Source organism: Sphaerodactylus townsendi, linkage group LG11 (genome assembly GCF_021028975.2).
Source record: "Sphaerodactylus townsendi isolate TG3544 linkage group LG11, MPM_Stown_v2.3, whole genome shotgun sequence".
Lineage (NCBI taxonomy): Eukaryota > Metazoa > Chordata > Lepidosauria > Squamata > Sphaerodactylidae > Sphaerodactylus > Sphaerodactylus townsendi.
The window spans coordinates 42,068,417-42,095,768 of record NC_059435.1 but is presented as its reverse complement, the minus strand read 5'-3'; the positions used below and the strand labels follow the sequence as shown (position 1 = coordinate 42,095,768).

General features: G+C 60.2%; 1 protein-coding gene across 1 annotated transcript in view; it reads right to left on the bottom strand.

Annotated features, from left to right (window-relative positions):
• Nucleotides 1–1,324: 1,324 nt before the first annotated feature.
• Nucleotides 1,325–27,352, bottom strand: part of LOC125440863 (insulin-like growth factor 2 mRNA-binding protein 3) — a 90,744-nt gene continuing 64,716 nt past the window's right edge. Inside the window, exons 7-13 of the mRNA XM_048510925.1 lie at nt 13,876–14,041; nt 12,155–12,286; nt 8,989–9,108; nt 6,898–6,972; nt 5,000–5,131; nt 4,773–4,886; nt 1,325–3,919 (exon numbers count right to left, since the gene is read on the bottom strand). Of these exons, the coding sequence (XP_048366882.1) occupies nt 3,818–3,919; nt 4,773–4,886; nt 5,000–5,131; nt 6,898–6,972; nt 8,989–9,108; nt 12,155–12,286; nt 13,876–14,041 (841 nt within the window). The 3' untranslated portion in view covers nt 1,325–3,817. The remainder of the gene's footprint in view (nt 3,920–4,772; nt 4,887–4,999; nt 5,132–6,897; nt 6,973–8,988; nt 9,109–12,154; nt 12,287–13,875; nt 14,042–27,352) is intronic.

Sequence of the window (27,352 nt, the reverse complement as noted above, 5' to 3'; positions counted from 1 at the left end):
GCCAGCTCTCTCATCCCTTGCACCATTGGGAAAGCCAGCTTCATGGTAAGCAAAGCTAATGAACCATTAGCTAACAGTTCAAAAGGGGGCCCCATCAATTTAGATAGGACTAATGACAGGGATCACTGTGGGACAATTCTACTTTGTCGGGGAAACATATTGAGCCTGTTCAGGAAGTGCTTACAAGGGGTGTGCAGAGGAAACCCTCATCTGCCTTTTCATGCAAGGCTGAAATGGCCAAGTGCACCTTGATGTAGATGGTTGCCAGTCCTCCAACTGCTAGGGAGAGGAGGTAATCGAACACTTCTGGTAATGGGGCCCTATATGGAGATAGTTCCTTTTCTTTCTTCAAACCTGGGCAAAAAAAAACTGAACTGGATGGGAAGGACACCCCACCCTAGCTTTGGAGCTAGGGAAAATCTGATTGGCAGGCCTGTGGGGCTACACCTGAAAACTGACACTGAATATTATGTAACTCTATGCCTATTGTGAGCTTTCGGAGATCTTTGAATAGGTATAGTTACTAAATTACATCTTTCAAGATTGTGGCGGCTTTTTATAGAGATTGGTAGTCTAACAAGGGTGGCTTCAGATTTTGAAAGATGACCCGCAATCCTGTCATTAAGTTTGTTATGTAGTCTTTAATAGTCTGAGTGTTAGACTAGGACAGTGGTTCTCAACCTGGGGGTTGCGACCCCTTTGGGGGTCGAATGACCCTTTCACAGGGGGTCGCCTAAGACCATTAGAAAATGGTCTTTTTATATTTATATATACCAATTTTATGGTTGGGGGTCACCACAAGGTGAGGAACTGTATTAAAGGGTCACAGAATTAGGAAGGTTGAGAACCACTGGACTAGGACTTAAAAGATCCAGGTTCAAATTCTCATTCTTGTGGCAAAGATATAGCGGAGGCCTGTTTCTGCCAAATCCTTTGTTTTTAAAGAAATACTGAAAACCTTTCCCCAATTTTGGAGCAACACATCCAGCATTTGCTAGCTTACTATATTGCACGAGGACTTTTCCCCATTATCCCAGGACTGCCAAGTTTCTAATGCAGCCTTTAAAGGTCAAACACAGTCAGCAAAAACCAAAAGCTTCTATGTGTACTGAGTGTGTGTGTGCTGTGGAAATCTCATCAAGCTATTCAACAACCACTGTCCCAGGCTTGCAAGCACAAGGAATTTGCAGTTAAAGGAAATCGGCAAGAATGAAGCATGACAGATCAGCAGAACCTCCTTCATGGGAAACATTTCTCAACTGGGTCACAAGGGTTCACAACAGTGTTTATCAACTTCAGGGAGAGAAAAACAAACACAGTTCTATCTGATGATAGGAGTTAAACTCTTTATTCCATTCAGAGGCACCTGGCAAGTGAAGCTGCATTGGGGGCACATTACAGAAGAGAAATGATCAATACTTTTGTGAATACTGCAGTCATTTACAGAATAAATTGCTAGCTATATCCAAATACTCCAAGTTACCAAATCTCAGTTGAAAGTAAAAGACATGATTTACCACGCTAATGTCTAGTAATTTAAGAGAAATGACAATATTTAAATCAGCAGATGTAAATGCAGCACTTATTATGTAAAATAATTCTGTTATGGAAAACAATCAAATCAATCTTTCTCCAATATTGAGAAAATACTGGATTCAGACAACAAAACTTCACACTATGACCTTATACTTCAGTAATTGTAAATTCATTGTAAGAAAAAAAGTCTCCTAAAGATTAGGTAAAGTACTGTCCAAGAACAAAAAAAATCCCTTCCATTTTTCCTTCTGCTAAACTACAACATAAATTTGTGGTTTTTAAACCAATTAGTAAAGAAAAGATGAAGTAAAAAACACCAGACCATTTTTCAAAAGTTATCTAACCTGTACAACAATGATCTTTGGGAAAATGATCTATTCTATGTAGAAATGCCTCTATTTTAATATCAATCTAAGAGGTAGATCAACAAAATGGTGAAACAAAAATTTTGTTTTTGCTAATTGTGCCCCTCAAATCAGTGCAGCATAGCAATTCCAATCTTCTCATGCACAGAAACATCACAAACAAAAGGGTCCGAGGTAATAGCATGGCTCGTGCACACGGGCAGGCGTGCACACGCACAGCAGTCTTTATGCACCATGTGTTGCCACATTGTTAAAACTGAGGTAGACTGAAGTTTATTGTAGAAACTTGAATGCATATTACCACAATCATGATTCAAATTACATTCTGAAACAAAGGGAAAAAATTTGGTAAATTTCCTGTGATCCCTGCCTTTTAATTAGTTCTCATCCTCCTGTAATGGGTTGGTTGCAGAATGTGCATAAATCCTGCTGCATCTATTTTGAAAGCCAAGCTTGAGGTTGCATTAATTCATTTTTTTTTAAAAGAGAGAGAAACCTTCGAAGTGGCTTAAGTGTGGCCCTTAGTAGCGGCTGGATATGTAAACTTAGCCTTTCATTACCTTTAAATGAGACCAAACGGTGTTTGATCTTTCCTCCCCTCCTCTATCATGGTAACCGAAAACAGTATGAAGCAATCTGCTAGAGAGCAGAGAAACCAGGCCTCTAAACTGCTCTAGCAGATGAAGCATCTTACGAAACTGAAGATGAAGCTTGCTCTTTGAAACAGAACAGCAAAGTACAAATGGGTGGCAAATGTTTTAATGTAGCATTAGTAGGTAGGTAGTGATGGTCAAAGGCACAAAGGGTTCATGCATTCAATCAAGTAGCACAAGGAAAAAAAACATTTCCAGTCTGCAGAAGACTTGCTAAAATTTACCCCCAAGTCCCAGCCTCTTGCCATCACTTCCTTGTTCTGTTCCCAACAAAGTACCATCACAAACTTTTTCATCCCATCTTAAAAGAAAAATCATGGCATTGCTGCTATTAGAATGTTGGCATTTGTTTAGGTATCTTCTGAACATTCACTAACCCCCCCTCCCCCAAACAAATGATTGTGTTGAAACCCTCAGATATAATCTGAGACTATATTTTTTCCATCTCACTCCCGTCAACCAGCAGCTAGAAGTGATCTACTATATTTCATCCCCCGCCCTCAATAAGTTCTGTAGTACTTCCAGCTGCTGGCTGATCAAATTTTACTTTTCTTAAAAAAATAAAATGCTCAAGAAATATTAGCTTTATAAAGTATACAAAATACCCAAAAGAAAAAAAAGGAACAATTTCTTATCTGAGGTATTAAATGCCTGAGGTAGTTTAGTAAAATGCATATTTATCTTTTCATGCCCTGGCCAACACCATTCAACACTTCCCTTAGTTTATACATGGCAGTGTTATGTAAAAATGCAACCAAATGTTTTAAAAGAAATGCCACTTGGTTAACAGTGGGAGTAACACTTAACCTCTTGTCAATGCCCTTGTTCTAAACCCAAACCCTCCCAGAATCCCACCCTTCCAATTGCCTTTTCTTCTTCTACAAGCGGACCTAGAAGAGCAATGCCTTTTCTTTCTTTTTTTTAATTCAGTGAACTCAAAAGAGAAAGCTTCATTAAACCAAGTTCTAAAAATTGCTGGGGAATAGTAAGAACAATAAAAGAAGACTAACAAGTTTATGTTGAACTGTGAGAATAGAACAAAAAGGGAAGTGAAGGGGTCCTTAGTTTAAAGCTGGGTTTCAAAAGTAAGAGAGCCTAAAGAATACATTCTCAGAGACAGACTGCCAAGTGTGGCCTGGTCCTCAGACAAGTGACTGGCTTGGTGAAACTTCTGCATACAACTCCAACAGGTGCTCAGAACCTGTCCATTAACAGTCTCTCTTTGGTCTGGCATCTGTCTCCGAAGGGTCTTTTCCTCAGCCTTTATTTTCGTCTTTGCTGAGTTGATCCGCTTTGCGCTGTCTTTTGCTGTTGTTGCTGCCTCCTTACCTGAGCCAATATTTCCTGAATTTTCCTCTGGGCAAGCTGCAGTGCAATGAAACTGATGGTCAGTTCCAACCACCACCTTTTAAGTTCGATCAACTTTTCATACCTTCTCTCACTTTCTCGTCCTGATTGTAATTCTCCCCATCCCGATGTTATAAACAGACAAATCAATTCTACTCCTTGTCACACTGTTCCTGCTTTCCTCTACTCTTTCTCCCAATGGATGCTCAGTTCTTAGGTGGGTTTTTTTAAAAAGTTCCTTTGAAAACTTTATCCTTATACATAATTGCTAAGGGATGGCAACAAATCCCCAGCCAATGGGTGTGCAGGGCTCACAACATTCCATTTTGTCCCCACCTAGGAGCCTCCCCTGCCCCAAACAATATGGGCTGCTCTCCTGAAAGGAAGAAGAAGCAGGGGGTCGTTCCCCGCCCGCCCTCCCCCACTTCTTGAACCCATTTTATTTTAATTTAAAATGGGCTTTGGTGCTAGTAAACTAATATTGTTCTACATATTCTGGGAGCCCCTCCCAAGTGTACAGAAAGCCCTACCTTATCTGTGATCATCACCACCTGCTTATAAATACAACCTTCTTATAGGTACAGGATTAACATGTTTTTTTATTAGAGTAAATAACTTTATTTACTGATAGTGAAAGTAGGAACAATTCTTTCCCCTTTTGCTCCCTCATCAAGATTGCAATAGGAATGGTTTAACAGACTATAGATATATAAATACAATGGAAGATTTCATGCTAAGTCATTAACCATACTTTTATTCCCCTCTTGTGGGGAAGGGGGGGTGAGTTAGCTGGACAGAATTATCAAGTATTAGAAAACATGACGGATTGTGTTCATGTAATTTCTCCTCAGGTCTAAAAACATCCACCTACCTGACATGCATAGAAATGGCCAGTAATTTTCACAACCACCTGATCATTTTCATCAGGTGTCTGGTCACGGGGAACGACGACTTCTGCACTTGTCAAATTCTGAAGTTCATTTACCTGTAAACAAACCCCAACCCAAATAGTGAAATCAATGCACCAGCCTACAATGTTCTACAAACCTGATCAAGAAGGAAGTTTTTATATTATTCAACTTTTCTTCAGCTACTTACTGTTTTGCCTCCTTTACCAATAACTCTACCAGCAGCATAAGATGGTACTTTTATATGAGCTTCTAGTTTCACTTCTTCTTTAGGCCCAAAGAAATTTTCTTCTTTTAGTTTTCCATAGATCCTCCCTTGAGCCTGCAAAGTGAAAAATATCACCAATTATCACATCCATCTCATGCTAAATCCTGTCCTGTTAAATATGCATTCCTGTAAACACTACAGCAATATTTGTCAGCAATGCTAGAGGAGTTGAAAATGGCACATTTGTATTTCCTTGGATTTAATGCTTTATCACCCCCACCAATGTTCTATCTAGAAGAACACAGGGACAGAAATTAATCTCAACTAGAAGAATATCCTTCAAATTTGTCAATTTGAATGTTTACAATTCTTGTCAGTCTACATTATTTAAAACAGTAGGTAACAAAACAATAAAGCTATTTTGGTATCTATGTTTAGAACGTAACAAAATTTCTCCTCTCCCCACCCATCAGCTGACCTATTTTTATTTGCCATGTTCATCTTTAGCTTTCCTTCCCCTTCACAGCCTCTACAGAAGTAATTACCACATTCTCACCTTTTCCCGCTTCTTTTTCTCCTTCCCACCCAACAACCATCCTACCTTTTATCTGCCTCCCATATTCAGCTATAGTTATTTGATTTATATCCCATTTTTCTCCAGAATAGGGGTTCAAAGCAGCTTACATCCTCTCCTGCATTTTTTCCTCATCAGAGCCCTGTGATATAGTTAGGCTGAGTATGGCATGATTGGCCCAAGATCACTCCGCAAGCTTTCATGGCAGACTAGTGATTCAAAATGGAGTCTGCCAGATCCAAGTCTTACACTTTAACCACTACATCACCACCTTTTGTGGTGTGGTTACCAATGAACAGAAGCAAGTAGGTGGGCCTGGGTGAGTTGTGAAAGTTGTGTGGCATCAGCTGATGGCTTCTGCCAGTTCTGGCCCCAATGAGTCCAAAGGCCAAAGCAGCACTGGAAGGGGTGTCCCCTCCACCTGCCTTTATTAACAGAAACCAAGGCTTGATGCCTAGCAATGCTAAAGTGGCTGTCAATAGTTATCAATGGTGGCATTTGTTTCTTGAAGTTACAGATGCTGCTACTATCATTTTGGGGCTTTTTGCCCTTCCCCCACCACCACGTATTTTTGATTTTTAGATTTCAGGCAAACTTGGGATGATTTTCAGGACTGCAGAAAGATCTGACTTGACTGTTCATGGCTTCATCGTGAGGATTTAAATATCCACATATCTGGCCACACTGACAATTAAATATATTGAAGTTATTATAAAATAAAAGCATTTTGGTTTACTACCAGAACAATCACAAGGTATTGATGAAGGCTTCTGAAACTACCATCAAGCACTTAGAACTGAACATGGTGAAAAAAACCCAGCCACAGTAACCAACTGAAGCTTTAATGACGCAAAATCCATCAGAATACTTTTGGGTTTTGTTTTCAGAAAAGTCTTCTTTGAAAAAAGAAAACTGGGAAGATAAATAATTAATACGAATACATTCTTCTGAGTTCTATACACAACATTCTACTATCCAAACCTGAGTTATGTAACACTTTGACTCATCCAAAATTACTGCGCTGCCTCCATCAAAAAAGAAAAAAAGTTCACCCAAGCCAGCTGCTTATCAGGTTTAAAGCGCACGTGTGTGTGTGTGTGTGTGTGTGTGTGCGCGTGCGTGTGCACGCATGTGGAGGGTCCTCCCATATTGGGGTGGTGTGGAAAATGGCATATCTACTGACTATTCATCTTCTAACTTAAATTTCAATGAAGTCAAAATAAACATATTACTTCTAGGGAGTTTAGAAGAGCCAGCTGAGGCTTTCAGAAAGGCACCTATGAGTATACAAATGAAGTTACTGTACCTTAAATTGTGCCTCTGGTGGTCCCGTGATTATCACCATTCTTAGCTTAGCATCTGGTCCTTCAGCAGGTGCAATCTAGAACATATTGGTAAAAATGGCTGATATGAATCATGGAACACATTCTGATGTGCAGGGCTGAAAAACTGTTTCCCCAATACAAGTAATATTATCAATGAAAACAAATGTATGAACTGCAAACCTATTTCAAGGTATTTAAGAGTCCCGCTTGCACCTTAAGGGCTTCTATTTTATTACCAATTAAAGAAAAAACTGGCTCTATTAGCATGCAAGGTCAGATTATTTTAAAGTAATGTCAATGATTTCAGTCCAAATTACACAGGTACATTTACGATTACAGATGATCTTGGAAAATAGAGCCAGAGAAAACTGAAAAGCAGGACAGAACTTGGAAGATTTCTGCAGGGCTATTAGAATCTAAAAAGAAGTTCTTGCTGTATATGCCGAAATCACTGGAAACTTCTTTGATCAAGATTATTTCTAACCATGATCTCCTTTTAAGTTAAAACTCTTCTACTAAAATGGAGATGTTGCTAAATTGATACCGAACCTTCTCATAATTCAGCAGATACTCACTCTTATTTTGACTCAACCACTTGAATCAACATAAACACAAGTTATACTTCCTTCATGTTTGTTCATTAAAATTCAAGTGGAGACCCATCATTTCTGCTTAATCAAGAACGGCAGGAAAAGTAGAGTTTGTTTCCATTTTTGCAGCCATTCTTGGGTGAGGTACAGTCAGAGAGCGCAAAAACTGTCCCAGCAGTCTGACGGATGGATGGAAATGTGTCGCAGAACAGGAACTCCTCACTGCCCTCTAATTTCTCTCTCCTGCCATAAAATGGCAGCTGAGCAGGAAAGCCAACTCTCCCTGGCCCTTTGCTGATGCAGGATGGCTGGGGGAGAGATGAACTGAAAGTCTGAAGGAACATGGGGAAAAAAACCCAGCCACAGTAACCAACTGAAGCTTTAATGATGCAAAGTCCATCAGAGTCCATCAAAGCTCCCCAATCATCTGGCTGGCTGGGAGCAGGGAATGAAGTTTTGAAACAGAAAGGCAGCAGGGTTGGTTTTCAGTGGCAAACCTTGTTCCCCCAGCTGCTGGTCACTCATGTGGTGGGGTCTGGGTTTGGTGGGGAAGTGGAGCCAGATGCCTTGTGCTTCTGGATCAGATCCTCAATCAATGATGAGGGACAAATAGTGGAAAGTGGGTTCTGTTCTGAATTCCCTCACAGGCCAGTTGATCTGAGGCTTGCTGATCTCCCTCTCCTCCCTAAGGTATCTCCTTCCTCTTCCGCTACTGCCTCTTCCTGTTGTCTCCTTCTCCTCCTGTTGCTGCTATCACCTCTGCCTCCCACCACTGTGGCCTCCTCCTTTACCCTTCTTGTTGTCACCTTTCTTTGCTGCTGCCACAGCTATGCTTGCTCTCTGGTTTTCTTCCTCTTACCTCAGGTAGTTCCTTTTAATTTTTTAAAGTGCCAGAACATATGGTATCACTAGGCAACACTACAATGCCATGAAATCTTGGTCAACTTTTTTTTGTTGCTGTTAAAGGTATGTGATATGTGCATATGTAAACAAACACTGTTTCTTTGGTTTGGAAGTGTGTGTGTTTTATACCAATTTCTCCTCCCCACTTGTTTATTGGAAAAATTGACCTTTCCTTGGGTTTGTATAAACAGACACACATACACAACCACACACAGCCCTTCTATATGGTCATGACCTCTGGGCAAAACATATAAAGGCAAAATACATATAAAGGCAAAATACTCTTGACTTAAAACTTGTATGAAGCTTTTAAAGAAATAAATGTATCTGCAAGTCAAGAATATCAAGGATGTATGTGGAGGATGAAGTTTAATTTTCATGCCTCAAAATTTTTAGAAACATGGTTCTAATTATCCTTTCTCTGAAGAAGCTAGTAAGATGCATTCCATAGACAGCAGGTACCATTTACAACTTCACATTCAAAGCAATGCATCTAACAGACACAGAACAGAACCTGTAGAAACTTGCTGGGACACTCATGAAGATTGGGGATGTATGAAATTGATCAATGCACATTACCTTTATAGATGCACCTGCAAAACGTGAAAGTTGTTTGATGTGCTGCCCCTGCTTGCCGATAATGGCCCCCACTGCCAAGGCTGGGATAAACAGATGAACAGTCTCAGATTCAGGCTGTTGCTGAAGAAGGAGGGGGACAAAGAGGAGTTTTACTGAACAGAAATCAGCTGTAAAAGCGAGGCTGAAAGAAACAAATATGCACTTCTGATGTTCAAGGAGCATGCATATAATGCTGCAGAACATGCTTGTAAGAACAGTGAAATATGAAAATGTCAGAATCTAAAGGATTTCCAGTTGCACATAATTTACATTTGGATCAAAAAATACCGCATAACAAAGCTGTATCATCACATGATGAACTGCCTTGAATTCTTGGCAGAAGTCTCAAAACAGATGAGTAAATACAAGATTGTTTTCTAAAGCCTAAGGACCATATCATACCACACCTACAAAACATTAGGTTTAAATATCCTGTTTAAACCAACCACCTAATAAGCGGAAGACCACACAAGAAATATTAATTTGAAATATCCACAGAGTTTCAGAAGAAGTCTTTGCTTGTGTTATTCTCGACAGTGTGATATTGCCCGGAGTGTCAAAAGAAAGGCTCAAAGAGGAAATAAGTTTCTAGCTAGCTTTGTTATTTCATTCTTATGTAACTTCTGAAATCACTCCTGAAATCCAGTTCTGAGTTTTCAGTACATTAAATGGTATATAATTGAAACTTTCAGTGCACTGTTTACTAAAAGCATATACCCCATATATGCATAGCTGAGGCTATCTGGGCAAAGTTTGGGATGGGCAGGAAAACAGGCATCTGGGCAGCCAAGGGTAAATACTGATGACAGCAATCCTACAGATTTATGGTAAGATAATTTGGGGGTTAAGCTACCACTTATCTTACCAAACATCATAATAGTGTCCCATAATTAGTGCTATGCTGTCCCACATTTTTGCTATGTATCCCACTAAGTATCCCACAAAGTTTGCTGTACAAGGGGTGTTCTCTGTGGTATCACTTGCTACAATTTCTTTCAGGTAAAAGAAGTCTGTGAATAGTGGCAGGAACAGCAAGGATGGAAAGGCTTCAGCCTTGGCACGTGCAAACTGAGATGCAATGTAATGCACACCCATTGCCAGTACAACTATTCTGAAAAGAAATACTGTTCTCAGATAATGCCAGGAGTTGTTCTCGGTCATCGCTTGGCATGACCTCTTCACACAGGGTACTTCTTCAATGTAGTCACAGTTACACTGTCTTTCAGTATCCACTCTCTGTGCTTAAATAATGCTATGCATAAAATTACTCCACAGGTCACAGAAAAAGCCAGGGAGTATTGGTAACAGATTCTGATCTATGAAGAAAGTAAAATCAGTACTCACTATGCATAACAGGATCCCCAAAGAAACCAAAACTGTCTAGCAGAACAATGGCCTGCTGACTCACTGAGACACAAAAAACTTATTGCCTTGGATTTGGTTAGCTCTACCGATTAATCTAAGTTCTGGTTTATGGCATTGAAGAAAGTGAACCATGAGCTAGGAAAAATAAGGTACAAAATGCTATTGCTATATGCTTCAGCATATGTTGTTTTCTTAAATAAATCTTGCTTTTGTTCCGCACTTATTTTGCCCTAAATATTCAGAAGCTCTTGCCTAACGCCACAGAAATCTTCAACCGGATTTACAGAGGCAATCCTCTGCAGGAATACCCCCCAGTCTAAGTCAACTGAAATGTATGGGCTCAGACTGGAGTAAATTTACATAGTATTGTACTGATAATCTTGAAATGGCATGATAATGACAAGAATTGAAAGGGTGTAAGGAGAAGTTAAAATTTTTAAATCTTAATCAAGATATTTTATTAATTTCAATAGCATCGATACTGTTGTGTCTACTATATTCTAATTTCAGAAAAGATAACCTGTGAAGGGTATAGTTACAGTACTGCTAAAAAATTTGCAGAGTGACAAGTTTTAGATCCCCAGGAAACTTGGGAGTGGGATCTGCAACCCCAAGTTTATTGCCAACATGATGACACAGTAATTATGATCTCACTTGCAATCAAGGGAGCTACTTGAGAACGGGCTCCAGGAAGTAACCAAGGGCACTGCTGTGGGAGCCTGGGTTAAGCTGCGCCCTTGCCCCTGGGGAGGATACCCAGGGCAGGTGTTGAACTGTGTGTTCCCCCAACTCGATGTGAAGTTGGGGGGCGGGGGGGGGGGGCGGCAGAGTTCCAGGCTGGGCTTGGCTGGGTCTAGCTTTAAACTGTGGGCTCCTCCTCGAAGCTGGACCTGGCCAGGCCAAGGCCAGTCTTGAACTGCAGGCTCTGCCCTGGCCAGGTCCAGCTTTAGACTGCTAGCTCTACTTCTAAAGTCCACGTGACTTTGGAGGCAGGGCCAGCAGTATAAAGCTGGACTCAGCCAGGTCAGAACCTGCAATTTAAGGTTGGGCTCAGTCTGGTGGGGCCAACTTTAAACTACGGGCTTTAGAGGTGGAGTCTGCAGATTACATCTGGCCAAGCCCACCCTTGAACTGCATTTCCCCCACAACTCCACATCAATTTGGGGGGATGCTCAGTTCAACATCTGCCCTGGCTGTCATCTTTAAAAGATATGCCCCTGCTTGTAATTAAAACAGGAAGATTTTTTTATCTACACAGAAGTGTATTCACAATGGCAGCACAGAAACGAATTTATTTACACTCTCATCCAGCCCTCAAGAATACTTCTGATCAGGAAGCCACACACTGTATTATTCAAATCCCAATCACATATAAAAATATCAAAATTTAAAAATCTCCTTAAAAGAATTGCAACCATCAAGAATAAACATCATACTTACTAATGAATGTTTCAGCAACTAGAGGTTAACATTGGAGCTAGAATCTCAGAACACATTCCTTCCTCATGTGAGTAATCTTCAAGTGATTCTCACCCATTTACCCCAAGGCTCTCCACTTACAGGTATTACACAGACATCGGCCGGCTCTTTCCTTGTAATGTTGCTTTATCACTTCTCCACATTGCACTACAAATAGTTTTTCTATAGAATACATGCCTTTTTGTTCTTTGTTCCTTAGCAATATTGCTCAGTGCGTGCTCATGTCAGCAGGGATTCAACATCTGAATAGTAGATACAGCTACTATCAAAGTGATATACTTACCCCAAATGGAGGGTATGAAGAAGCAGCGGCAGCTGAAGCAACCCCCACAGTTGGAGGAGGTATCCCTGAAGAGGAAGGTGGGAATAGTCCCAAAGCATTCAAATTTAATCCTGGAATTAAATGTGCTTGAAGCTGAAATGACAAAAAAGGTTGTTAGTTAATAATGTAAAGACTTTCTTAGGATGTGGATCATTCCATGTCTTGTTGAGAAGCCAAACTTCAAAATGTTCAACCTCAATGCTTATTTTGGCTAGCGATATAACACTAAAACCATGTCTTCTGACATTTATGCTCAGGATTAATTGTAGAGCAGAGCTCACAACCATGCTACAAACCACTGTAGCCTGAACCTGTGAGCCACTATGTTGGTAAGGAGCACTTGCCTTCAATTTTGGCGGAATATATGGAGAGAAGTGACCAAAACTGGGAAACAAGAGTGGGGGGAACAAAGGGAAAGGACTAACGACAGTTCACCCATTAATCATCTTAAGATAATTCTTAATGACCACAGAACAATCTAAAATACAACAAACTTGATAATAATATGACAATAATAGGCTTTAGAGTGCTACGCACAAACACCGTACAAAGTTTTCAAAACCTGAAAGAGTGGTACAGCTGTAGAGACAAGTTTATTATCAAATATGCAACAGGAGTCTAAGGGCACCTTAGAAACTAAAAAAAAATATTCCTCCTTAAGGGTTTTGTGGACTACAATCCACTTTCTCCTTCAGATACACGGGGACTCTAGTCCACAAAAATTTATGCCAGAATAAAATTTTATTGGTTTTTAAGGTGTCGTTACACTTCTGTTGACTAGTTTTGCCACAGCCGATTAACATGATCTCTGAAATTATTATTAGATTTTGAGCATCTTCTGAAGGGGAGGTATAAAGAATTTCATTTATTGTGTAAAGCCATGGAACATGTTCTACCTAAGCTGAAAGCAGAGCTGTACAGAGAGCTAAATTTGTCTTCTTTAGAAGGTGTGTGAATTAGCAAAGGCAAACAAATATTAGGTTTCGTGATGACTCAAAGACAAGTCATCATGCTTCTGGGAGACTGAGTCAGATGAACATGGTGAGTAACAATGATGTTATTGTGACATGGAACTGTAAAACAAAGGATGAAGGTCAGTTTCAACAAGAACTGCTCTCTGTGCATTTGTACATGTGTGAACTGTCTTCAATTTGCAGCCGACTTATGGGAACCCCAGCAAGGAACTTTCAACGCAAGTGAAAGGCAGAGGTAGCTTGCCAATGCCTTCCTCTGCAGAGAGTTCCCTGGTGGTCCCTCTTTCAAATAACTAATACTACTTAGATTACCTGGGCTATACCATATTTGCCCCCAGAAACTGCTGTAGCTGAGTCCTAAAAGCAGAAATAATGTTCATCAGGGGAAAAAGAAGGCTCTCAAAATGTTAGCAAATGTTGCCCAAACTGTATGGCCTCTTTTACAAAGTCATAAGAGTATTTTTTTAAAAAATGAAAAAGAGATTTGATGCATAATACTTTTTGTATTAAATACCACATTCTTTGCTTGCTCAGTACAATTAAAAAAACATGAATATGCTTGTGCCTGAGTCACTATGGGATATAGAAGAGGGGCTCTATTGGACTTGGACCTTCCACTGAAAACTGACAGATGAAAGTGTGGTGTTTATAAATTAAAGAAACATGATTGAACATAATTGCTTCATAAGAGGCTAGAGACATACTTACATTCATAGCAGCAATATCATTTTCATAGGACTCCCTGATTTTCTTCATTATTTCTTCCTCAGCCTTGGCACATGTTTCAATACTGCCTTTAACTGTAATGGTCCTTTCTGGGTTATAGAGCGTCAAGTCCTGCAATCTACAAAGCAGAAATGAATAAACTGATACCCTGTTTCTCCGAAAATAAGACATCCCCTGAGAATAAGATATAGTAGAGGTTTTACTGAATTGCTACATATAAAACATCCGCCAAAAGTAAGACATAGCAAAGTTTTTGTTGGGAAGCATGCCTGTCGAACAGAACACCAGAGCATGCAGCTGTGATGCGGAAAAATAAGACATCCCCTGAAAATACGACATAGCACATCTTTGGGAGCAAAAATTAATATAAGACACTGTCTTATTTTCGGAGAAACACAGTATATACACAATGGATAGTACTCAATCTCAAACAAAAAGTGTACCGAGGCAATCTAAAATTTATATTCTGCAGGATATTCAAAACCTGTTTATAGTTGTGAAATGGGAATAAACTTCACTGAGGAATCAGGTAGATGGACAAGTCTTTCTTTTCAAGTGATAATTTGGATTGGGTCTTGATGGGGTGAAGGAAAAGATGAATAAAATGGAAGACAATTTTTTTCCTCTGTCCCACTCATTCTACGACACCCCAATGCTGGACAATTGATCAAACACCAGCTGAAACTCCAAGGTGAAACCCCTGGGGGACACCTCCTCCCACCATACTTTAGAGTATTGCTCAGACAGAAAGTCATATTGCTTGGGGGCAGTGTCATCTTGATTGCGATACAGCTAGTAAAATTACCCGGAATGGAACCTGAACATGTCCCATGCGCAATATTCTACTCATCATATCAAGTATCTGGCCATCTTTGTGAGATGCACACGCATTCAGAAAAGCAAATCTGCAAACAGGGGAGCCAAAGTGCCATGAATTGCAGGGTATAATAGGTCCCTCACATTTCTATGTAGAAACAAATGTATATTTCATATTTATATCTGAGTGACTTACTGGAAATAAATTATATGGATTGGCACACTATGTTCCAGGAAGCCCTGCTGATCATTAAACTAGTTCTAATAAATACATCATATTTATTTGTTTGTTTATTATTAGATTTAGATACATATAAATAGTATTAAAACATACTTTACAAATTAAAATTAGAACCATAAACCAAAACAAGACAGAACAAGTAAATCAAGATGGGTGCTGTGTGGTTTCCGGGCTGTATGGCCGTGTTCTAGCAGCATTCTCTCCTGACGTTTCGCCTGCGTCTGTGGCTGGCATCTTCAGAGGATCATGATCCTCTGAAGATGCCATCCCCCCCCCACCCCCCCCCCCCCCCACCCCCCCCCCCCCCCACCCCCCCCCCCCCCCACCCCCCCCCCCCCCCACCCCCCCCCCCCCCCACCCCCCCCCCCCCCCACCCCCCCCCCCCCCCACCCCCCCCCCCCCCCACCCCCCCCCCCCCCCACCCCCCCCCCCCCCCACCCCCCCCCCCCCCCACCCCCCCCCCCCCCCACCCCCCCCCCCCCCCACCCCCCCCCCCCCCCACCCCCCCCCCCCCCCACCCCCCCCCCCCCCCACCCCCCCCCCCCCCCACCCCCCCCCCCCCCCACCCCCCCCCCCCCCCACCCCCCCCCCCCCCCACCCCCCCCCCCCCCCACCCCCCCCCCCCCCCACCCCCCCCCCCCCCCACCCCCCCCCCCCCCCACCCCCCCCCCCCCCCACCCCCCCCCCCCCCCACCCCCCCCCCCCCCCACCCCCCCCCCCCCCCACCCCCCCCCCCCCCCACCCCCCCCCCCCCCCACCCCCCCCCCCCCCCACCCCCCCCCCCCCCCACCCCCCCCCCCCCCCACCCCCCCCCCCCCCCACCCCCCCCCCCCCCCACCCCCCCCCCCCCCCACCCCCCCCCCCCCCCACCCCCCCCCCCCCCCACCCCCCCCCCCCCCCACCCCCCCCCCCCCCCACCCCCCCCCCCCCCCACCCCCCCCCCCCCCCACCCCCCCCCCCCCCCACCCCCCCCCCCCCCCACCCCCCCCCCCCCCCACCCCCCCCCCCCCCCACCCCCCCCCCCCCCCACCCCCCCCCCCCCCCACCCCCCCCCCCCCCCACCCCCCCCCCCCCCCACCCCCCCCCCCCCCCACCCCCCCCCCCCCCCACCCCCCCCCCCCCCCACCCCCCCCCCCCCCCACCCCCCCCCCCCCCCACCCCCCCCCCCCCCCACCCCCCCCCCCCCCCACCCCCCCCCCCCCCCACCCCCCCCCCCCCCCACCCCCCCCCCCCCCCACCCCCCCCCCCCCCCACCCCCCCCCCCCCCCACCCCCCCCCCCCCCCACCCCCCCCCCCCCCCACCCCCCCCCCCCCCCACCCCCCCCCCCCCCCACCCCCCCCCCCCCCCACCCCCCCCCCCCCCCACCCCCCCCCCCCCCCACCCCCCCCCCCCCCCACCCCCCCCCCCCCCCACCCCCCCCCCCCCCCACCCCCCCCCCCCCCCACCCCCCCCCCCCCCCACCCCCCCCCCCCCCCACCCCCCCCCCCCCCCACCCCCCCCCCCCCCCACCCCCCCCCCCCCCCACCCCCCCCCCCCCCCACCCCCCCCCCCCCCCACCCCCCCCCCCCCCCACCCCCCCCCCCCCCCACCCCCCCCCCCCCCCACCCCCCCCCCCCCCCACCCCCCCCCCCCCCCACCCCCCCCCCCCCCCACCCCCCCCCCCCCCCACCCCCCCCCCCCCCCACCCCCCCCCCCCCCCACCCCCCCCCCCCCCCACCCCCCCCCCCCCCCACCCCCCCCCCCCCCCACCCCCCCCCCCCCCCACCCCCCCCCCCCCCCACCCCCCCCCCCCCCCACCCCCCCCCCCCCCCACCCCCCCCCCCCCCCACCCCCCCCCCCCCCCACCCCCCCCCCCCCCCACCCCCCCCCCCCCCCACCCCCCCCCCCCCCCACCCCCCCCCCCCCCCACCCCCCCCCCCCCCCACCCCCCCCCCCCCCCACCCCCCCCCCCCCCCACCCCCCCCCCCCCCCACCCCCCCCCCCCCCCACCCCCCCCCCCCCCCACCCCCCCCCCCCCCCACCCCCCCCCCCCCCCACCCCCCCCCCCCCCCACCCCCCCCCCCCCCCACCCCCCCCCCCCCCCACCCCCCCCCCCCCCCACCCCCCCCCCCCCCCACCCCCCCCCCCCCCCACCCCCCCCCCCCCCCACCCCCCCCCCCCCCCACCCCCCCCCCCCCCCACCCCCCCCCCCCCCCACCCCCCCCCCCCCCCACCCCCCCCCCCCCCCACCCCCCCCCCCCCCCACCCCCCCCCCCCCCCACCCCCCCCCCCCCCCACCCCCCCCCCCCCCCACCCCCCCCCCCCCCCACCCCCCCCCCCCCCCACCCCCCCCCCCCCCCACCCCCCCCCCCCCCCACCCCCCCCCCCCCCCACCCCCCCCCCCCCCCACCCCCCCCCCCCCCCACCCCCCCCCCCCCCCACCCCCCCCCCCCCCCACCCCCCCCCCCCCCCACCCCCCCCCCCCCCCACCCCCCCCCCCCCCCACCCCCCCCCCCCCCCACCCCCCCCCCCCCCCACCCCCCCCCCCCCCCACCCCCCCCCCCCCCCACCCCCCCCCCCCCCCACCCCCCCCCCCCCCCACCCCCCCCCCCCCCCACCCCCCCCCCCCCCCACCCCCCCCCCCCCCCACCCCCCCCCCCCCCCACCCCCCCCCCCCCCCACCCCCCCCCCCCCCCACCCCCCCCCCCCCCCACCCCCCCCCCCCCCCACCCCCCCCCCCCCCCACCCCCCCCCCCCCCCACCCCCCCCCCCCCCCACCCCCCCCCCCCCCCACCCCCCCCCCCCCCCACCCCCCCCCCCCCCCACCCCCCCCCCCCCCCACCCCCCCCCCCCCCCACCCCCCCCCCCCCCCACCCCCCCCCCCCCCCACCCCCCCCCCCCCCCACCCCCCCCCCCCCCCACCCCCCCCCCCCCCCACCCCCCCCCCCCCCCACCCCCCCCCCCCCCCACCCCCCCCCCCCCCCACCCCCCCCCCCCCCCACCCCCCCCCCCCCCCACCCCCCCCCCCCCCCACCCCCCCCCCCCCCCACCCCCCCCCCCCCCCACCCCCCCCCCCCCCCACCCCCCCCCCCCCCCACCCCCCCCCCCCCCCACCCCCCCCCCCCCCCACCCCCCCCCCCCCCCACCCCCCCCCCCCCCCACCCCCCCCCCCCCCCACCCCCCCCCCCCCCCACCCCCCCCCCCCCCCACCCCCCCCCCCCCCCACCCCCCCCCCCCCCCACCCCCCCCCCCCCCCACCCCCCCCCCCCCCCACCCCCCCCCCCCCCCACCCCCCCCCCCCCCCACCCCCCCCCCCCCCCACCCCCCCCCCCCCCCACCCCCCCCCCCCCCCACCCCCCCCCCCCCCCACCCCCCCCCCCCCCCACCCCCCCCCCCCCCCACCCCCCCCCCCCCCCACCCCCCCCCCCCCCCACCCCCCCCCCCCCCCACCCCCCCCCCCCCCCACCCCCCCCCCCCCCCACCCCCCCCCCCCCCCACCCCCCCCCCCCCCCACCCCCCCCCCCCCCCACCCCCCCCCCCCCCCACCCCCCCCCCCCCCCACCCCCCCCCCCCCCCACCCCCCCCCCCCCCCACCCCCCCCCCCCCCCACCCCCCCCCCCCCCCACCCCCCCCCCCCCCCACCCCCCCCCCCCCCCACCCCCCCCCCCCCCCACCCCCCCCCCCCCCCACCCCCCCCCCCCCCCACCCCCCCCCCCCCCCACCCCCCCCCCCCCCCACCCCCCCCCCCCCCCACCCCCCCCCCCCCCCACCCCCCCCCCCCCCCACCCCCCCCCCCCCCCACCCCCCCCCCCCCCCACCCCCCCCCCCCCCCACCCCCCCCCCCCCCCACCCCCCCCCCCCCCCACCCCCCCCCCCCCCCACCCCCCCCCCCCCCCACCCCCCCCCCCCCCCACCCCCCCCCCCCCCCACCCCCCCCCCCCCCCACCCCCCCCCCCCCCCACCCCCCCCCCCCCCCACCCCCCCCCCCCCCCACCCCCCCCCCCCCCCACCCCCCCCCCCCCCCACCCCCCCCCCCCCCCACCCCCCCCCCCCCCCACCCCCCCCCCCCCCCACCCCCCCCCCCCCCCACCCCCCCCCCCCCCCACCCCCCCCCCCCCCCACCCCCCCCCCCCCCCACCCCCCCCCCCCCCCACCCCCCCCCCCCCCCACCCCCCCCCCCCCCCACCCCCCCCCCCCCCCACCCCCCCCCCCCCCCACCCCCCCCCCCCCCCACCCCCCCCCCCCCCCACCCCCCCCCCCCCCCACCCCCCCCCCCCCCCACCCCCCCCCCCCCCCACCCCCCCCCCCCCCCACCCCCCCCCCCCCCCACCCCCCCCCCCCCCCACCCCCCCCCCCCCCCACCCCCCCCCCCCCCCACCCCCCCCCCCCCCCACCCCCCCCCCCCCCCACCCCCCCCCCCCCCCACCCCCCCCCCCCCCCACCCCCCCCCCCCCCCACCCCCCCCCCCCCCCACCCCCCCCCCCCCCCACCCCCCCCCCCCCCCACCCCCCCCCCCCCCCACCCCCCCCCCCCCCCACCCCCCCCCCCCCCCACCCCCCCCCCCCCCCACCCCCCCCCCCCCCCACCCCCCCCCCCCCCCACCCCCCCCCCCCCCCACCCCCCCCCCCCCCCACCCCCCCCCCCCCCCACCCCCCCCCCCCCCCACCCCCCCCCCCCCCCACCCCCCCCCCCCCCCACCCCCCCCCCCCCCCACCCCCCCCCCCCCCCACCCCCCCCCCCCCCCACCCCCCCCCCCCCCCACCCCCCCCCCCCCCCACCCCCCCCCCCCCCCACCCCCCCCCCCCCCCACCCCCCCCCCCCCCCACCCCCCCCCCCCCCCACCCCCCCCCCCCCCCACCCCCCCCCCCCCCCACCCCCCCCCCCCCCCACCCCCCCCCCCCCCCACCCCCCCCCCCCCCCACCCCCCCCCCCCCCCACCCCCCCCCCCCCCCACCCCCCCCCCCCCCCACCCCCCCCCCCCCCCACCCCCCCCCCCCCCCACCCCCCCCCCCCCCCACCCCCCCCCCCCCCCACCCCCCCCCCCCCCCACCCCCCCCCCCCCCCACCCCCCCCCCCCCCCACCCCCCCCCCCCCCCACCCCCCCCCCCCCCCACCCCCCCCCCCCCCCACCCCCCCCCCCCCCCACCCCCCCCCCCCCCCACCCCCCCCCCCCCCCACCCCCCCCCCCCCCCACCCCCCCCCCCCCCCACCCCCCCCCCCCCCCACCCCCCCCCCCCCCCACCCCCCCCCCCCCCCACCCCCCCCCCCCCCCACCCCCCCCCCCCCCCACCCCCCCCCCCCCCCACCCCCCCCCCCCCCCACCCCCCCCCCCCCCCACCCCCCCCCCCCCCCACCCCCCCCCCCCCCCACCCCCCCCCCCCCCCACCCCCCCCCCCCCCCACCCCCCCCCCCCCCCACCCCCCCCCCCCCCCACCCCCCCCCCCCCCCACCCCCCCCCCCCCCCACCCCCCCCCCCCCCCACCCCCCCCCCCCCCCACCCCCCCCCCCCCCCACCCCCCCCCCCCCCCACCCCCCCCCCCCCCCACCCCCCCCCCCCCCCACCCCCCCCCCCCCCCACCCCCCCCCCCCCCCACCCCCCCCCCCCCCCACCCCCCCCCCCCCCCACCCCCCCCCCCCCCCACCCCCCCCCCCCCCCACCCCCCCCCCCCCCCACCCCCCCCCCCCCCCACCCCCCCCCCCCCCCACCCCCCCCCCCCCCCACCCCCCCCCCCCCCCACCCCCCCCCCCCCCCACCCCCCCCCCCCCCCACCCCCCCCCCCCCCCACCCCCCCCCCCCCCCACCCCCCCCCCCCCCCACCCCCCCCCCCCCCCACCCCCCCCCCCCCCCACCCCCCCCCCCCCCCACCCCCCCCCCCCCCCACCCCCCCCCCCCCCCACCCCCCCCCCCCCCCACCCCCCCCCCCCCCCACCCCCCCCCCCCCCCACCCCCCCCCCCCCCCACCCCCCCCCCCCCCCACCCCCCCCCCCCCCCACCCCCCCCCCCCCCCACCCCCCCCCCCCCCCACCCCCCCCCCCCCCCACCCCCCCCCCCCCCCACCCCCCCCCCCCCCCACCCCCCCCCCCCCCCACCCCCCCCCCCCCCCACCCCCCCCCCCCCCCACCCCCCCCCCCCCCCACCCCCCCCCCCCCCCACCCCCCCCCCCCCCCACCCCCCCCCCCCCCCACCCCCCCCCCCCCCCACCCCCCCCCCCCCCCACCCCCCCCCCCCCCCACCCCCCCCCCCCCCCACCCCCCCCCCCCCCCACCCCCCCCCCCCCCCACCCCCCCCCCCCCCCACCCCCCCCCCCCCCCACCCCCCCCCCCCCCCACCCCCCCCCCCCCCCACCCCCCCCCCCCCCCACCCCCCCCCCCCCCCACCCCCCCCCCCCCCCACCCCCCCCCCCCCCCACCCCCCCCCCCCCCCACCCCCCCCCCCCCCCACCCCCCCCCCCCCCCACCCCCCCCCCCCCCCACCCCCCCCCCCCCCCACCCCCCCCCCCCCCCACCCCCCCCCCCCCCCACCCCCCCCCCCCCCCACCCCCCCCCCCCCCCACCCCCCCCCCCCCCCACCCCCCCCCCCCCCCACCCCCCCCCCCCCCCACCCCCCCCCCCCCCCACCCCCCCCCCCCCCCACCCCCCCCCCCCCCCACCCCCCCCCCCCCCCACCCCCCCCCCCCCCCACCCCCCCCCCCCCCCACCCCCCCCCCCCCCCACCCCCCCCCCCCCCCACCCCCCCCCCCCCCCACCCCCCCCCCCCCCCACCCCCCCCCCCCCCCACCCCCCCCCCCCCCCACCCCCCCCCCCCCCCACCCCCCCCCCCCCCCACCCCCCCCCCCCCCCACCCCCCCCCCCCCCCACCCCCCCCCCCCCCCACCCCCCCCCCCCCCCACCCCCCCCCCCCCCCACCCCCCCCCCCCCCCACCCCCCCCCCCCCCCACCCCCCCCCCCCCCCACCCCCCCCCCCCCCCACCCCCCCCCCCCCCCACCCCCCCCCCCCCCCACCCCCCCCCCCCCCCACCCCCCCCCCCCCCCACCCCCCCCCCCCCCCACCCCCCCCCCCCCCCACCCCCCCCCCCCCCCACCCCCCCCCCCCCCCACCCCCCCCCCCCCCCACCCCCCCCCCCCCCCACCCCCCCCCCCCCCCACCCCCCCCCCCCCCCACCCCCCCCCCCCCCCACCCCCCCCCCCCCCCACCCCCCCCCCCCCCCACCCCCCCCCCCCCCCACCCCCCCCCCCCCCCACCCCCCCCCCCCCCCACCCCCCCCCCCCCCCACCCCCCCCCCCCCCCACCCCCCCCCCCCCCCACCCCCCCCCCCCCCCACCCCCCCCCCCCCCCACCCCCCCCCCCCCCCACCCCCCCCCCCCCCCACCCCCCCCCCCCCCCACCCCCCCCCCCCCCCACCCCCCCCCCCCCCCACCCCCCCCCCCCCCCACCCCCCCCCCCCCCCACCCCCCCCCCCCCCCACCCCCCCCCCCCCCCACCCCCCCCCCCCCCCACCCCCCCCCCCCCCCACCCCCCCCCCCCCCCACCCCCCCCCCCCCCCACCCCCCCCCCCCCCCACCCCCCCCCCCCCCCACCCCCCCCCCCCCCCACCCCCCCCCCCCCCCACCCCCCCCCCCCCCCACCCCCCCCCCCCCCCACCCCCCCCCCCCCCCACCCCCCCCCCCCCCCACCCCCCCCCCCCCCCACCCCCCCCCCCCCCCACCCCCCCCCCCCCCCACCCCCCCCCCCCCCCACCCCCCCCCCCCCCCACCCCCCCCCCCCCCCACCCCCCCCCCCCCCCACCCCCCCCCCCCCCCACCCCCCCCCCCCCCCACCCCCCCCCCCCCCCACCCCCCCCCCCCCCCACCCCCCCCCCCCCCCACCCCCCCCCCCCCCCACCCCCCCCCCCCCCCACCCCCCCCCCCCCCCACCCCCCCCCCCCCCCACCCCCCCCCCCCCCCACCCCCCCCCCCCCCCACCCCCCCCCCCCCCCACCCCCCCCCCCCCCCACCCCCCCCCCCCCCCACCCCCCCCCCCCCCCACCCCCCCCCCCCCCCACCCCCCCCCCCCCCCACCCCCCCCCCCCCCCACCCCCCCCCCCCCCCACCCCCCCCCCCCCCCACCCCCCCCCCCCCCCACCCCCCCCCCCCCCCACCCCCCCCCCCCCCCACCCCCCCCCCCCCCCACCCCCCCCCCCCCCCACCCCCCCCCCCCCCCACCCCCCCCCCCCCCCACCCCCCCCCCCCCCCACCCCCCCCCCCCCCCACCCCCCCCCCCCCCCACCCCCCCCCCCCCCCACCCCCCCCCCCCCCCACCCCCCCCCCCCCCCACCCCCCCCCCCCCCCACCCCCCCCCCCCCCCACCCCCCCCCCCCCCCACCCCCCCCCCCCCCCACCCCCCCCCCCCCCCACCCCCCCCCCCCCCCACCCCCCCCCCCCCCCACCCCCCCCCCCCCCCACCCCCCCCCCCCCCCACCCCCCCCCCCCCCCACCCCCCCCCCCCCCCACCCCCCCCCCCCCCCACCCCCCCCCCCCCCCACCCCCCCCCCCCCCCACCCCCCCCCCCCCCCACCCCCCCCCCCCCCCACCCCCCCCCCCCCCCACCCCCCCCCCCCCCCACCCCCCCCCCCCCCCACCCCCCCCCCCCCCCACCCCCCCCCCCCCCCACCCCCCCCCCCCCCCACCCCCCCCCCCCCCCACCCCCCCCCCCCCCCACCCCCCCCCCCCCCCACCCCCCCCCCCCCCCACCCCCCCCCCCCCCCACCCCCCCCCCCCCCCACCCCCCCCCCCCCCCACCCCCCCCCCCCCCCACCCCCCCCCCCCCCCACCCCCCCCCCCCCCCACCCCCCCCCCCCCCCACCCCCCCCCCCCCCCACCCCCCCCCCCCCCCACCCCCCCCCCCCCCCACCCCCCCCCCCCCCCACCCCCCCCCCCCCCCACCCCCCCCCCCCCCCACCCCCCCCCCCCCCCACCCCCCCCCCCCCCCACCCCCCCCCCCCCCCACCCCCCCCCCCCCCCACCCCCCCCCCCCCCCACCCCCCCCCCCCCCCACCCCCCCCCCCCCCCACCCCCCCCCCCCCCCACCCCCCCCCCCCCCCACCCCCCCCCCCCCCCACCCCCCCCCCCCCCCACCCCCCCCCCCCCCCACCCCCCCCCCCCCCCACCCCCCCCCCCCCCCACCCCCCCCCCCCCCCACCCCCCCCCCCCCCCACCCCCCCCCCCCCCCACCCCCCCCCCCCCCCACCCCCCCCCCCCCCCACCCCCCCCCCCCCCCACCCCCCCCCCCCCCCACCCCCCCCCCCCCCCACCCCCCCCCCCCCCCACCCCCCCCCCCCCCCACCCCCCCCCCCCCCCACCCCCCCCCCCCCCCACCCCCCCCCCCCCCCACCCCCCCCCCCCCCCACCCCCCCCCCCCCCCACCCCCCCCCCCCCCCACCCCCCCCCCCCCCCACCCCCCCCCCCCCCCACCCCCCCCCCCCCCCACCCCCCCCCCCCCCCACCCCCCCCCCCCCCCACCCCCCCCCCCCCCCACCCCCCCCCCCCCCCACCCCCCCCCCCCCCCACCCCCCCCCCCCCCCACCCCCCCCCCCCCCCACCCCCCCCCCCCCCCACCCCCCCCCCCCCCCACCCCCCCCCCCCCCCACCCCCCCCCCCCCCCACCCCCCCCCCCCCCCACCCCCCCCCCCCCCCACCCCCCCCCCCCCCCACCCCCCCCCCCCCCCACCCCCCCCCCCCCCCACCCCCCCCCCCCCCCACCCCCCCCCCCCCCCACCCCCCCCCCCCCCCACCCCCCCCCCCCCCCACCCCCCCCCCCCCCCACCCCCCCCCCCCCCCACCCCCCCCCCCCCCCACCCCCCCCCCCCCCCACCCCCCCCCCCCCCCACCCCCCCCCCCCCCCACCCCCCCCCCCCCCCACCCCCCCCCCCCCCCACCCCCCCCCCCCCCCACCCCCCCCCCCCCCCACCCCCCCCCCCCCCCACCCCCCCCCCCCCCCACCCCCCCCCCCCCCCACCCCCCCCCCCCCCCACCCCCCCCCCCCCCCACCCCCCCCCCCCCCCACCCCCCCCCCCCCCCACCCCCCCCCCCCCCCACCCCCCCCCCCCCCCACCCCCCCCCCCCCCCACCCCCCCCCCCCCCCACCCCCCCCCCCCCCCACCCCCCCCCCCCCCCACCCCCCCCCCCCCCCACCCCCCCCCCCCCCCACCCCCCCCCCCCCCCACCCCCCCCCCCCCCCACCCCCCCCCCCCCCCACCCCCCCCCCCCCCCACCCCCCCCCCCCCCCACCCCCCCCCCCCCCCACCCCCAGTGAACCATGGGCGTCTGGGCCACCAGGGTGCCACAAGAATGACGTCCGCTTGTTCCTCCTTGATCTTCCGTAGGAGTCTGGGGATCATGGGAAAAGGAGGAAAGGCATAAAGAATTCTGGGAGGCCATCTGGAGGATAAGGCATCCGTGTTTTCCGCTTCCGGGTGGTGAAACCGAGAGATGAATCTGGGAAGTTGTCTGTTCAGATTGGAGGCAAAGAGATCCAGTACTGGAACTCCCAATCTTCGAGAGATCCAATGAAAAATCTCCTCCTTCAGGTGCCATTCTCCTGGGTGTATGCACTGCCTGCTCAACCAATCTGCCTGAATGTTTAGATTGCCCTGGATATGTTCGGCTCGGATGGAGGATATGTGGGTCTCTGTCCATTGGAACAGTAGAGTGGCTTCCCTCTGTAGGTCTGCCAACCTCGAGCCCCCCTGTCTGTTCAGGTACGCATTTGGCTGCTGTTGTCCATCCGCATACAAGAACGTGGGCCCCTACCAACAAGTGTTGGAAAACATTTATGCGCATCTAATTGCTCGTAGTTCCAATACATTGACGTGAAGACGGGTTTCCGCTCTCGACCAAGTGCCTTGAACTGGAATGCCCTTCAGTGTCGCCTCCCCAGCCCTGAAGGCTGGCTAGTCCGAAAACATCTGTCGGGTGGAAGGTATCCCTAAAACTTTTCCAAATGTTTAGGTTGGACTTTTTTGTCCACCATAGGAGACTGGATCTTGACTGGTCTTGGGACTTATTAACTCAATCGATGCACTTTGTTGGAGATAATTTCCTGAAAAGTTAGTAAAAAATCTCTGGAGTGGTCTGGACCTGAATCAGTTCCTGCACTGAATGGCCTCTGAGTAGGCTTACCGCAAGCCCATCAAACTGGCAAGATTTCGAGAATCGAGCATTTGTTCTTGGTAAGAATTCGATGTATTTTTTTTCCCTCAGGATCAGTTGTTTTTGAAGCGGACTAGAATTCCGCACGACTAAAATGGCTATGTATTATGAAACCCAGATGTTCCAGCTGCCCTGTAGCGGGGATCAAGGGGAGCTCTTTTCCCTGTTTACTATGAAGCCTTGTTTTTCTAGGCATAGTATAGTCTCCTGAACGTGAGCAGCAGCTTGATCCCCGGTGAACTTGACCGGACTGGTATGTCGTCGAGATAGGGATGTAGCCTGATGTTTCTTTCCCTGAGTAGGACTACTAGATTGATGAGTAGTTTGGCGCAGTTCCTTGGGGCAGTGTAGAGCCCAAACGGGAGAGCCCGGACGAAAATGATCTTTTCCTACACCAAACCGGAGGAATTTTCGGCGGCTCTCGAATATGGGGAACATGTAAGCAAAGCTTCCGACAGATCGACAGGTGAGGAACCTGGGTTGGGTTGGAGAGAGTCCGCGATGGAGCTACAGGGTCTCCATTCTGAAACGCCTCAGTTTGACAAATTGATTGACGTATTCTTAGGTCTAAAATTGGACGCCACTCCCCATTTTTCTTGGGCACCGTGAAGAGGATAGAGTAAACTCCCTGCTTCCTCTGTTCTACTGGTACAGGTCTTCTATAGCCTCTATTTCTAGGAGATGGCAGCTAGCTTTCAGTTTCCCTGAATCTTTTTTCAAAGCTGGATACTGGAGATATCATGCGAACGTGGTAGAGGAAGAGGAGAGGAATTCTATTATTTAAATCAGATTTTACTTCATTTCCAGAGACCATGCGTCTGTGTGGGAGGCTTGCCATAATGCGCTTAAGTAAAACTTCTTTAGGAGTCTTCCTCCCACTGCATGCAGTGCTTGGACGCCATGCTTTGGATTGGCGATTGTCTCTACTTGTAAATCGCTCAGCCTGTGTTCTTCTTATAGTGGGAAGCCCTTCTTGGGTTGCTGTAAGGACGCCGAAAGTTGTCTCTTTTGAATTGACTAGATCCCTGTTGTGGATCTAAAGCTGGAGTTGGATATCGCTTTCTGTCGAAGGCACTAAAAGGCTTTGGCAGATGTTTAGGCTTCTCCTTGGGGTCTACTAAGAATTCTTTTGTCTTCCTCGAACAGCTTCTCGCCCTGAAAAGCGCGACCGAAACCATAGATTTGGACCTCCAATCGGGCTTGCCAGCATCCTCAGCCATAATAGTCTACTTGTG